At 30.8% G+C, this 13,281-nt stretch overlaps 2 protein-coding genes across 6 annotated transcripts; one reads left to right on the top strand and one right to left on the bottom strand.

Annotated features, from left to right (window-relative positions):
- Positions 1-569: 569 nt before the first annotated feature.
- LOC107906359 (protein FAM32A-like) lies at positions 570-2,504 on the bottom strand. 5 transcript variants are annotated; one of them, XM_016833333.2, is made up of 3 exons: positions 2,377-2,504; positions 2,039-2,236; positions 570-1,118 (listed from the first exon to the last, which is right to left on the bottom strand). In XM_016833333.2, the coding sequence occupies exons 2-3, from the start codon at positions 2,196-2,198 to the stop codon at positions 856-858; spliced, it is 423 nt and encodes a 140-aa protein (XP_016688822.1). In that variant the 5' UTR covers positions 2,199-2,236; positions 2,377-2,504; the 3' UTR covers positions 570-855. The 5 variants fall into 5 exon arrangements, with proteins under 5 accessions (XP_016688822.1, XP_016688823.1, XP_016688824.1 ...); XM_016833334.2 differs by having other exon boundaries at positions 2,039-2,211; positions 2,377-2,482; XM_016833335.2 differs by having other exon boundaries at positions 2,039-2,211; positions 2,281-2,470.
- A 3,408-nt stretch (positions 2,505-5,912) lies between these two features.
- On the top strand, positions 5,913-10,667 carry LOC107906358 (cold-responsive protein kinase 1). The gene is made up of 7 exons (XM_016833332.2): positions 5,913-8,626; positions 8,803-8,925; positions 9,017-9,144; positions 9,258-9,471; positions 9,560-9,791; positions 9,897-10,047; positions 10,143-10,667. Exons 1-7 carry the CDS (start codon positions 8,236-8,238, stop codon positions 10,461-10,463), a joined length of 1,560 nt encoding a protein of 519 aa, XP_016688821.2. The 5' UTR covers positions 5,913-8,235; the 3' UTR covers positions 10,464-10,667.
- The last annotated feature ends 2,614 nt before the right edge of the window (positions 10,668-13,281 follow it).

Below are 13,281 nucleotides of genomic sequence, written 5' to 3'. Positions count from 1 at the left end.
AACATTAGAGGAAAAAACCAAGTTAAAGTAATGTTTTTATTTTTATTTTTATTTTTCATAACTTAATAGTCTTAATCGAAAAAAAAAAGAATTGGTAATTGGTAAGAAATTAAAAAAAAAAACTGATTTAAATGACAAAACACGACGGATCACCAATTCTTATAATGAACTCAAAGGGTCATGGAAAGAATGAAGTAAACAAATTAATTGAACTTTAATGTATCATATATTAGAAAAATACAAAAATATGGTCAAATTAAAAGAAAATTTTAAAATTTTCTTCATTACTTCTAGGCTTCTAACAAATCCGAGAAATGATAATAAATGCTATATTTTAAAATAATTTACTACTTAATTTACATTATTTTTGAAATCCAATTTCTGAAATATTAGTTCCTAAATGCCACCTGAATGTATTTGATCTTACTTGATTTTCATAAGTTGAAAAATCTAATGTAATTCAGACCAAATCCAAGAAAAAAGAGATTTTTAAAACCGCTGAAATTCGTTACGGCTGATCCCAATTATCTATTGTGTTCAGTTCAGTTTCTAAATAACTAAAAAGCACGTTAGCCATAAACTTTTTTTCAAAATCGAACCAAACAGTACCATTCGTACTGACCATGATGGCAAGCGCTAGTAAAAACATATAGCCTCCACAAAACAGTAACTACAAACTAAATGCAGGAAGTGATGGAGATTGAATGCAGCAACTACAAATTAAATGCATAATCTGTGATATACCATCAAACAACCTCCATAAAACAAAGCAGTTCTCTGTTATTGACCTTTGGTACATAACACAAAGAAGTTCCTTCCGAAACCACTGAGAAGATTACCTTCGTTTTGCGTGAATTAACCGGGACCAACTTTCGGAATGTCATAATGCTCACTCATGTTTGCCAGATATTGATTGAAATCCTGGATTCTATCACGGTGAGATTTATTAGCTTGCTTAGCCAACCTATGAACGTCGAGTTGCTCCCTCTGCTCAATGTATCGTCTCTCTGCTGGGGTAAGATGATCATCATAATGAGGAGCCGCCTTCTCCCCACTTGACTTCTCTGCATTGTTGATATCTTCTTCATTGGGATCAACAGAAACTTCCGTGGTTTCACCTATGTCAAGTACCGGCTAAAATTATAAGATTTAGAAACAATTATGATATGCGGAACTTAATAATGGAAACATGGAAGAATGTTGAACCAAATAAATTAACAGTGCAACATGATACAAGCAGGCTGAGTCAAAAAAATTGTGTATAAACAAGACAATGTTATAGTCATGTACGCATGTATGCATATGTACATATACATATATATAACTGTAGAAATTCTAGTCCGTTCCAATGTTTTTAAGGTAAGCACCGCTACACCAGACAACAAAAGCACTTTAGGGTTTAAACATGGAAAAAAGGCAACATGATTTGTGTTCTCTTTGATTTCTTTAAGACATGAAACCATAAAATCATGCATCTTGGCCAACAAAAAAGAATAGAAAAGAAAAGAAAATATCGCAGGTATAGAAGAATAAACTAGACAACTCTTTTGAGTTTATTAATTAATGGTGCCTAGAATGCGCTTTGTACCATTTATAACACCAGTTCACCCTAATTCCACTCAAGCAAAAGACCATGGATGCAGCCATACAGATTTGAATGTCTCAGTAATGCACTGTTTAAAAGCCATTTAACCAGCAAAAAGACTAAGAATTATGTTTCGCTAATACGTTTTAGCGGATTTTCACGGGAACAAAGCACGAACACTTTAGAGAACAGGGATTTTCCTTCACCTAAAAGCAGATAAACGTAATAAATTTGAGTAAACAAAAGGAAAAGAAAATTTGTCATATTATGAAAAAGCAATGTCGCTCCGCTCCTTTTTTTTGAAGTATACTTATTTGATACTCAGAATCGACACATACCCATAATTGAACATGAGTAACAAAGAAAAAACTGAACATAGCGTGTTGGATATATAGACGACAGTCACACCCGAATCCAGTTAACATAGTCAAAAAGGGAGAAAAGAAAACAAACCAGCAGAAGCGGCATCAGAGGGATCGTTCTGGGTAATTTGGTCATCATGTTGAATTTGCTTCTTATGTTTCTTTTTCTTCTTGATTCCACCAGCCTTAACATCCAAGGCTTTTCCCTTCAGCTTCAGCTTCCCACCTACAACGTTTTCGTATGATGACATTTTCCCTTTCCCCCTGAAAGCGATTCCAATTTAAAACCCTAAAACAAGATGAAGGAAAGCGAAAATCAAATCAACATCTCACCTTTAGCGGGTGAGCAATTCCGATTTAACAAGAAATAAATATTTGGATGGTCAAATTTGAAATTGGATTTGAAGATCTTATAAACAAGCGATATACCTCCTATCCGATTCTCCAAGCGAAAGGAAAGGTTAGGAGAGAAGAGACTGAGACTTCTTTGCCCGGTTCGAGGTTTTGGCCTTTGGGATTTTATATGACGCCTATATGATTGTATTGAGTGGGTTTTTAACTTTTCGGGCTGGGCCGCGGCCTTGTTTTTAAAGGCTTAATATCTAACTTTTCCCCTGTAGTATATAAAAAATCCTAAATTCAACTCCTTAAAAAAATTTAATCATTCTGGTACCTTAACTCACATATCGACCATTGAAGCAATTTCCTTTGGATTGTGGAGTGGGTCCCCATAGTATATCCATTCCTCAACGTTTGTCCGACTCAGAAAGCATTAAAAACGAAACAGAGATTGCAGAATCCACGTAATGCAATGCAAGAATAGTTTCAGCCTGCAGTTTCTTTCTAGAGCTGTGGGTGTCTTTCTTCCTTTGTATTTTCTGGTCTGTATTGCAGTGGTGTGTGTGCTTCTCAGGGGAATTGATGCGTGAGTCATGTCCTGTTGGTGTCCCTGTTAATCTTATTAATTTTATTTAGTTATCCTTGTTTTACCGTCGGAAAAACTTCAAAAAGGCAAAGGAGGAGGATAGTCAACTCTTTTAAAGCTATTAAATATGTTAACAGAATTAATGATATTTTCTACTAACTCGCACCTCCGACATTCAGAAGTTCAAGCCTTTGATATTTTTATTATTGATTTTGTTGATTTTGTTGATTTTATCTACCATTGGGAGCCGATTTCTTGATTGTGATAGTTGTTTGTAATCGTTTTAAATATGTTGTACTCTCAAGTTGTGATAAAATCGATTGTCAATGTACCGTAATGTTTTATTAATACTAAGGCTGAAACTGTCATGTTGATAAAATTTATTATCATTACTGATAACGAGTATTTGTTATTTCCTTTCTCAAAATTATATGATACTGCTAGTGAAATGAGTTAAAAAATTTCCTTAAAAAGGACACCTTTTTCAAAAGGGAAAGAGTACTCGTGGTGGGCTACGTGCTTACAAAAAGGTTGATCTTCCTTTTATAAACTTTTTATATAGTTTATAGATTTCAAGAATTTGTTTGAATTTAATAATTTTTTTCTTCCAATGCTAATTTTTTTATATTTGGTCTAGGGTTATATTTAAATTTAAAAATGCCAGTTCATTTTGTGTGATATTTAAATTCACTACGACTAAAAAAAACTAATATTCACTTATTTTATAAAACAATAATATTGAATTTCCAAGATAATTCAAATTCAAACGGTATTTCGATGAACAAGATAAAAAACAAAAATCAAATTTAATCTCAGTATCATAAGTGTCGGGTCAAATTGATTGAAAGTAGAAGATTTGACAACAGTTGGGACCGCAACCTTCATTTTAGATTTTAAAGGAACATAAATTGTTTGTTGAAAAATATAGGCTCCTTTACAAAATAATTATTAATTATAAAATTTCAGCCGGCGATGCCCTCGCTAATGTAATAGTTGAATCTTGGAAGTGCTTGATGTCGACACCCGTATGAAATAATTTGAGCTCTGAAACACACACCCCTCCTCTAATGTATCAAAAATTTCAATTCAACCCTTCTTTTTAAAAATAAATATCTTCTAATATTTTGAATTCATTTAATAAATAATAATTAATTTTATTTAAATATTTATATAAGTAAATAATATTGTGAGCAAATAAACAAATAAAACAATTCTTTTTTGTTTTCCCTTTAGAAATCAAGCAAACATTTAAAAATGATTGCTTCTAAAATATAATTGTTTTACACGAAATAAAAAATTTTATAAGCGAGGTTATAATGTTGCCAGGTTTTTATTTTATAAATTTTTTTATAAAATATATCTTCACTACATGTCACGTTTTAAAAGGAGTATGCGTCGCCCACATAAATTTGCTTTATGACATTTTTAATGTGGAATAATTTTTAATATTATTAAATGACGTGACAAGATTCTAAATTTCTTTATCAAATGTTAGAGATGGGAATGGAAATGATAGGGTTGGAATTTGTATGATAAGATTATAACTTTTAGCGAATAAAGTAAAAACACACACACGCGCAAACTCCATTTTTAAAAAATTACATCATAACCAACCTTTATGATGCATAATCGAACTAATAACAAATTAAATATTGGTCTTTTCGTCAATTTTATCATTAGAATTGATGATAAGGTTATTGTAAAAAATAAAATAATTCTTTTAATCCTCATGATTTACAATTTTTTTTATCAATTTAATTCAAACTATTTCAAAATACATAAACAATTACCAAAAAAAGGAAGTTTTAAAATTAAATGTCTTTTCATATTTTCAATAAAAATGATAAAAAATTAAAAAACTTTTAAAAATAAAAAGCACTATTTTTCAAATAAATAAATTAGGTCTTGATTTAAACAAAAATATTTTTTTATATAAATGATTTGAATTAAATAATTATACAACTTGATGTGAATTAAATTTAAATATTTACATTTTTTTTGTTTAAAATACACCGTATAGAATTTCAAGACTTAATTTGTAACTTTTGTACTTTACCAAAATGTGTCCATTTTTATATAAAATTCCTTTAATATGGTGTATTTTGAAAAAAAAAATTATATTAAGCTTAATTTGAATGGATTCAGAATTTGTATCGTTATTTAAAAATTATTTTATATTAATATTTTATAAACTTTATAATTAAATTTACATAAAATATTTTTTATTTACAATTAATCTAATTTAAAATAAAAAAACCTTATCAAATTTAAGTAATATGAACCAAAGGAATAGCTTAAAACTTGGAGAGACCTTATTACTATTTCTGAAGTAAATAACACATCTTTTTAAATTTTAGGAAATTTTTATATTTTTCATATATTTTTTAAAATTTAAAGTGTTTGGACCAAATTAATAAAAACTTATAAATCATGAGGGCTAAAAGAATTATTTTACCTTTTTTCTATAAATCAAATCTAACCAGATTTTTAAGTAAAAAAATTGTATAGCTACTCAATTTCTCAAAATTAAAGTAAAGGACTAAATTTTATATTTCCAAAAGGTATAAGGACCTTTGACATATTAAAACAAAAAAGTTATTGAGAAGTGACAACTATCACTCAATTAGAACTTTAGACGAAAGTTTGTTTTTACGAAGTTGTGCAAGTCCAAATGAAAGACTTCAGGCTTTGTCAACCAGGGGCGGATGTTCATCGGTGCCAAAAGTCTTATCCAGAATTTTCTAAAAATTTTATTAGAGTTTTAAAATTTTAATTAAACCGTAAGGAAATAATTATTGCTACCCGCAGTGAAGATTATGGTTTCGACCAAAATGATGATTATAAAAAGTTTTAAAAAAATAAAATAGCATTTTCCAAGAATTCCAAAAATTCTTATTAAGTTTCTAAAATTTTTCAGTTTAAATTAGATTTATGATTTTTTTAAAATTCATTAAATCCTTTCAAAATTTTAATTAAGTCACCAAACTTAACTAAAGTCCACCCTTATCAATCATCTCATGTAATTAACCTATCCCCCTAATTCCTTGTCGTATACTGGTATAATATTTCCAAATCTTTTGAATTGATTTATTTATTCATACAGATAATACTATTCTGTACAGAATTCCACTATATATATACCAGACATTAAACGTTCTTTCATCTTGTTTTGGCAACAACATTAAACAAGAAAAAACAAAACTCAAGGGTCGTATTAAAGATTAAAGAGATATGGAGCTTCTTCGAATTTGCATTTCCTTGACGGTAATATGGTGCCTGCTGGAAATGGGTGCCTCAAATCCACAAACCTTTCTGCTGAACCATGGGTGCAGCATGTTCAACGTCACCAGCTTCTCCGGTTTCTCCAGAAATCTAAACGCCACGTTAACGGAGCTCCGAGGGCAGTTAGACAAGGGCATGCATTTCGCAGTGGCTCAGGAAGCCACGGGTTCTGACCCCGTTTATGCCATGGTGCAGTGCAGGAATTACATGTCTCGAAACGACTGCATCTCTTGCTTCAGTACTGCTTCCTCACAAATCCGCAACTGCTCCGCCGCTAATGGTGCTCGTGTCATCTTCGACGGTTGCTTCCTCAGGTATATATATATTTACTTTCTTTTACTTAAATATATACACATATATATAGCATCTTTATGATTATAATGATGAAGTTATGTGTTGATTTTGGTGAGCTAGGTACGAGAACTGTAATAGCCTGAATATTCAGTGGTGTCGGAATGGTGATTCGAGATCACTAAATCTGACAAACGAGTAGAAAATATTATAAATTTAGTAAGTATAAGTTAAATGTGAAGTTAGAAAATTTTTTTGAAATAGTGAATAGTGTACTAGGAATAAATATTAAAATAATTAAAATAAAAAAACGAGGTATCGAGACCTCGAAGATTTTAAACTGAGCCATAAATATTTTTAGAAATATTTATAGAGTGTCATTGAGTTGGTATTAAAGTTTCGTTAGAAAATTTTAACGTTTGGATAGTTAATTAACTAAAAAGGACTAAATTGAAAATAGTGTAAAATTTATTAAATTGTGATTAAATAGCTTAAGTGACTAATGAGGAGGGATTTAAAAGGCAATTAGGCCCAAATTTTATGGGCTGGACGGTTGGGTAAGAAAAATCAGCAGAATGTAAGTAGAAATAGGGGCAAAATTGGAAACTTAACAAATTAAACATTTAAAACAAAGACAAAAGTGAAAAATCTAGAGATCTCTTCACAATTTATCAGTAAAAACGCCATAGGAGGTCTGAAACAAGCTGGTTTTTCATATATTTGAATTATGTAAGTTTAATTCTTGATTTTTTTCTTCTAATTTTTGTGATTTTGATACTTTTACAATTAGGCCCAACTAATTATTTCATTAGTTTTTGATTTCATGGCTGATTTTGAAAGTTTCTATGAATACATGCTGGAAGTATATGATGAATGAACATGGAATTAAAGCTTTAATTTTGTTATATGATGATTTTATTAAGTAATTTTGATAGAAATTGATTTTAGGGACTTAATTGTGAAAAAGTTGAGAATTAAGGTTTGGTGTTGCGGTTTTGAGTATGAAAGGCTATGTAGTAGTTTAAAATAGTTGGAAAAGGTGTTAATTGAGAAAAATTAGACAATTATAAAGGGGTTATATTGAATTTTTTTTTTAAAAATTGCAATGGAACAGTTCTTGGACAGCAGCATTGATGTAAATTTTAAAAATCACCAAAAATAGTGGAAATAGAATTAGAAGTTGAGTGAGATATGAAATTAGAGCTTAAAGAGTCTACTTTCATATGAAAGAAGTGGAGTAAGCAAAAGAATTATATACTTTTAGATATTTGAATTTTAGTGAAACAGGGCAAAAAAATGTTTCTGAAGTCCCCTGTTCTGAATTTAGAAATTCATTAAAAATTGTACAGAAGGAATTATGAGTTATAATTTATATGTATAGATTCCTTAATGAGTCTATTTTCAGTAGAAATAAGTTTAATCACCATATGAAGTCTGTAATAAGAGATAATTAAATTTTAGTGATGAGTGGTCAGGATAGTCGATTAGTGAAACAGGGGAGACTTAAACTAATAAACTGTACTAATTGGCTAAAGAAAAAATTCTGAAAATTTTATGGTATGAAGATATGTGAGTGTAGTTTCATGGAAAATTTACGGATCTAAATTTCGAGTTTCGTAGCTTGAATTATAATTATTTTAGTGACCGCTGTACAGGTGGACAGCTTTCTTATGAATGATGAAATTAAATTTGAAAGTAAATTTTTATGCCCGAACTTTTAAGTTAAGTCAAGTAACGCCTCATGCTCGACTCCGGCAACGGTATTGGGTAAGGGGTGTTACAAGAACAACATGTTCTACCAAGAAAGTACGCAAGTTGGAAATCTCGGAATTTGCGGTGGCAGCACAGCATCACAACAGAATGTTTTCGGAACGACGGTGGAAAGCCTATTAGGGGATCTTGTAAAGGCGACGCCAAGGATCGATTCGTTCTTTGCTGCCAGCAGGGAGGAAGTGGGTGGTGTAAATGGCAATGTAACAGCGTATGGCGTGGCGCAATGCATGGAAACCATCGACGAGAAAGGGTGCATGGAATGCTTGAAAGTGGCTTTAGCCAATATTCAAAGATGCCCACCTGACTCAGATGGTCGGGCAGTTGACACTGGATGTTTCCTAAGATACTCAGACTCCCCCTTCTTTGGTGCTAACTACACCATTGACCTGAAACCCTTCTTGAAAACCAGTAAGTCCTTTTAAGGCACCTCTCCTCCCTTTCTACTATGGCTCGCCTATTCCTTCCAAGGGTTTGAATTTAATATAAATATATACAGATCAATTAATCCAATAATATCTCCTTCTCCTTCCATGTTAACAAATTGGAGGACAGGTTGAATTTATATTAAAAATTGAATCATGCAGGAAATACAACTAAAAGGGATGCTCTGATTGGAGGACTGGTTGGAGGTGGAGGTCTTCTGTTGCTTATAACTTTATTATTGTTTTGGGTTAGAAAATCAAGAAACAATATGGCAGTTCCTCAAGGTAACATATTATATTAATTCTATATTTGTGGGTTAAAATAAATAAAATCATAATTATGTGCCCATTTAAAAAGAAAAAAAAAACATTGCAGAGGATGTAGAGGCGCCACCTGAGTTACAAGGTCCGTTGACTTACACTTACAAAGAATTGAATTTTGCAACGACAAATTTTAGTCAACAAAATAAATTAGGAGAAGGTGGTTTTGGTGAAGTATACAAGGTGAATATTTTTAACCTTGCAATTTACTCAACAATAATGAAATTACTTTTATATTATTGTAAAAGAAAATTGATAAATTTGTGGGCGGTTGGAATTTTAATATATAAATATAGGGTATATTGAAGAATGGAAGGGTGGTAGCAGTGAAGAAACTAGCCATAAGCAAATCAGAAAAGGTAAAAGCAGAATTCGATACAGAAGTGAAGCTTATAAGCAATGTTCATCATCGGAATCTGGTTCGCCTTGTTGGCTGCTGTAGTAAAGGCCCTGAGCTTCTCCTTGTCTATGAGTTCATGCCTAATGGCAGCCTTGATAAGCACTTATTTGGTAATTAATTGTCAGAAATTGAATCTTGATTGTCGTAAAATTAATGATCTTGAAAGCAATTTTATGTTTGTTTTATTTTGTCGAACAGGTGAAGGGCATGGATCTCTGAACTGGAAACAGAGATTTGACATAATAGTAGGCACAGCAAAGGGACTAGCATATTTACACGAGGAGTTTCATGTATGTATCATCCATAGGGACATCAAACCTAGCAATATACTTTTGGACAGAGATTTTCAGCCTAAGATAGCAGATTTTGGATTGGTCAGGCTCTTACCTGAGGATCAGACTCATCTTAGCACCAAATTTGCTGGCACTTTGTAAGTTTCCCATCCCAAATTTCTAGGTTTTGGCGTTTGGGTAGTAAATTTAGGTAATTAGCATGCATATATATGGTTAATAATGAAATAAGTTGGATGGGACAGTGGATATACAGCACCAGAATATGCAATCCATGGGCAATTGTCAGTGAAAGTTGATACATATAGCTTTGGGGTGGTTGTCCTTGAAATCATCAGTGGCCTAAAGAACAACGAAACCTCTCTTGATCCTACCGCTGAGTTCCTTCTAAAACGGGTACTTTAATTTCCTAATCTGAGTTGATACATATATTACTGCTAATTCCTATGTGTGTTTTTTTCTTTTCTTTTTGGTGATATATATACATGTAGGCATGGGGACTGTACCAAGATAATATGGCAATGGAAATAGTAGACAGAAGCTTAGATCCGGAAGAATATGATATAGACGAAATGCAAAGAATGATCGAAATAGCATTCTTATGCACTCAATCATCAGCTTCTTTCAGGCCTACAATGTCAGAGGTGGTTACTATGCTTAGAACAGTGAGCTCCTTAGAGCCAAGACAGCCCACTCGACCTGCCTTCATTGAATCTGACAGAAGGGTTGATATTATTCCACAAGATAACAGATCCACTTCCACTTCTTCATCTAATGCTACCAATTCTATCTCCCAGGTCTCTGGTCGTTGATTTTCTCAAATTTCTATGTCGTATCACTCAAACCATAATTTCTTTTCTCATTTTCATTGGTTTTGTTTTTTTCTTTTTACTTCTCATGTAACACCCCTTACCCGTATCCGTCGCCGGAATAGAGTGCGAGGCATTACCAGAACACATACATTTGTAAATGTATTTAACCGTATTATAAAATTTCATCAAAATTAAAACTTTCAATTTTTTTGACATGCTTTTATAACTCTTCACAATATATCTTTTAAATATTATATTCATAATAAATAGGGCCTACGAGACCCGATTTATATTCATGCAATTCACAAGTCTTAACAATTCAATGCTTCATTTACATTTCATTCAATTCATAATTTCTTATGTTTACAATTTAAATCAATTTCTCAATCCAATATACATTTCAATATCACAATAATTCTTTTAATTCAAATCATATCACTAGCAATAGAAATTTCCATTTACTTCTCATAAAATTCAATATCATTAAGTTCAATACTAATACTATTTACCATTTAACTCAACGTTTATCGATTATGCCATTCATTAACATATTTATGAAATTCTTAATTTTGCAATGAAAACATAGCTTTAGCTTTTAATTTAGCTAAAATCAGATTATCATCAATCTCATAGTAACTATTTGAAATAAAACATTACATCATTTCTAATTCAACATTTATCGATTATGATCGAATATATGACCGATTTATACACAAGTAAATTCACTATATTTTCACTATTTACTTATAATTAAATTCAAATCTGTCTATCCGAGTCAGAGTCACTAAATTATTTATATCTTGAGTTACGAAACTCCAAATTAAGATCCGTTAATTTTATCTGAAACCAGACTTACATATTTTCTTACCATAAATTTTCAGAATTTTTGTCTTAGCTAATAAGTACAGTTTATTCTTTAAAATCTCCCATGTTTCACTGCTAGATAGTTCTGACCCTTCTTCACTTAAAATTAATTATCTCCTTGTACGGGATTCGGATGATGTTTCCGTTTATTTCTCTTTAAAATAGACTCATTTAGGATTTTAAATATATAAATTTAAGCTCTTAATTATTTTTCTTCAATTTTTTATGATTTTCCAAATTCAGAACACGGGAACCCGAAATCACTCTGACCTTGTCTCACAAAATTTATTATATCTCATAATTTACAATTCCATTACTTACACCGTTTTTTCTATGAGAAACTAGGCTCAATAAGATTTAATTTAATATTTTATTCATTCTCTAATTCGATTCCCACAACTTTTGGTGATTTTTCAAAGTTAAACTACTGCTGCCGTCCAAAACTGTTTTAGTGTAAAATGTTGATTTCTAGTTTGCCCCAAATTTCACATTTCATACAATCTAGTCCCTTCTCAATTAACCCCTCAATTAAGCTAATTTTTCTCAATTAGTACTTTACCTACACATTATAAGCTATTCATAATTATTGAAATTCAGAATTTCCTCATAAAACCCTAACTTGTTTTACTATTAGGTCCCAAACATTCACTTTCTATTCAATTCTTTCAATAAAATCAGCATATAAACAATTTAAAGCTCTAATTACATGCTAAATCATCATATACTTCCAACACATATTCATAGCAACTTTCAACTTCTTTCATAGAATCAAAAACTAACGAATTCAACAAGTGGGCCTAGTTCTAAATGTCACAAAAACACAAAAAGTTCAAGAAATAATCAAGAATTGAACTTACTTGCAGTAAAAATATGAAAAACCAGCTTAAGGAAACCCTTCTATGGTGTTTTTGATGATGAGAATGGAGAAAAATAAAGAGAAATCTGGATAATTCCACTTGGATCCTAGCTTTATTAAGTAATTTTGCAATATTCCAATTTTGCCCTTAATTCTCCTTACTTTCTTGCTGATTTCACGCCTTTGCCGTCCAGCCCAAATAGACATTGGGTCTATTTATCTTTTAAGCCCTCTTACTTTTATCATTTAAGCTATTTAATCATTTCCCATAATTTTACATTTGTTACAATTTAGTCCTTTTTGTTCAAAAATTTTCTTAACTTCACATTTAACTTATACTCACTAAATTAATAATATTTTCTACTCATTTGTCGGTTTTAATGATCTCGAATCACCGTTTTGATACCCCTGAAAATTCAGGCCATTTTATTTTTTCTCGTCGGATTTGTGGTCCCGAAACCACTGTTCCGACGAGACCCGAAATCGGGCTATTACATCTACTTAGATTTTAATATTCAAACATTAATAATTTCTTTTCTGCAACCTGTATCATTTCATTAATATTTTAAAGACGTTTCCACCAATTTTCTATTTTTTTTATAAAAATTTATTACTTTTAATTACTTATAATTTATTTTTTTTTTCATTTGATTCTGCATCAAATGTCAAGCTCTTGAAAATTCGGAAACAAGCTGAAAACTAAGATAATCTTTACCGCGTGCAAACCTTTAAACAAAACATTGCAAATGACCATTTACGTTATTTAAATATTCAAAATCAATCTCTCCAAATAAATAAATTTAAATTTAAATTATATATTGAATTTATAAGTGTATGAAAATAAACATGGCTTATATTAATAGTATAATTTTTTTTTTCTTTTTACTTCTCATGTTCGTTGAATTTGTTAAAGTGGTAATTAAATGTTGAATTATCTGTGCTTTTATATTTAAATTGGGTTTTTCTTTTCACTAATTGAATATTTGTCACAATATATATTTTAATTTATAATGTGATAGGTGTTTTTATAGACTTGTTTAAGGATTGAGCTATTTAATCAAAACTCGAAATCCACTTAAATTACAGGAGAGTTTGGAT

This window comes from Gossypium hirsutum, chromosome D05 (genome assembly GCF_007990345.1).
Source record: "Gossypium hirsutum isolate 1008001.06 chromosome D05, Gossypium_hirsutum_v2.1, whole genome shotgun sequence".
NCBI classification, from domain to species: Eukaryota; Viridiplantae; Streptophyta; class Magnoliopsida; order Malvales; family Malvaceae; genus Gossypium; species Gossypium hirsutum.
This window is presented reverse-complemented; position numbering and strand designations above follow the sequence as displayed.

What these genes read in the sequence shown, in the direction of transcription:
- LOC107906358 (XM_016833332.2), top strand. Translation starts at nt 8,236, where the DNA reads ATGTTCTACCAAGAAAGTACGCAAGTTGGAAATCTCGGAATTTGCGGT. An exon ending in GAAACCCTTCTTGAAAACCA is followed by an intron (nt 8,627 to 8,802) that starts GTAAGTCCTTTT and finishes TGAATCATGCAG; the next exon opens with GAAATACAACTAAAAGGGAT. An exon ending in CTGAGTTCCTTCTAAAACGG is followed by an intron (nt 10,048 to 10,142) that starts GTACTTTAATTT and finishes ATATACATGTAG; the next exon opens with GCATGGGGACTGTACCAAGA.
- LOC107906359 (XM_016833333.2), bottom strand. Translation starts at nt 2,198, where the DNA reads ATGTCATCATACGAAAACGTTGTAGGTGGGAAGCTGAAGCTGAAGGGA. An exon ending in CTCTGATGCCGCTTCTGCTG is followed by an intron (nt 1,119 to 2,038) that starts GTTTGTTTTCTT and finishes TACTTGACATAG; the next exon opens with GTGAAACCACGGAAGTTTCT.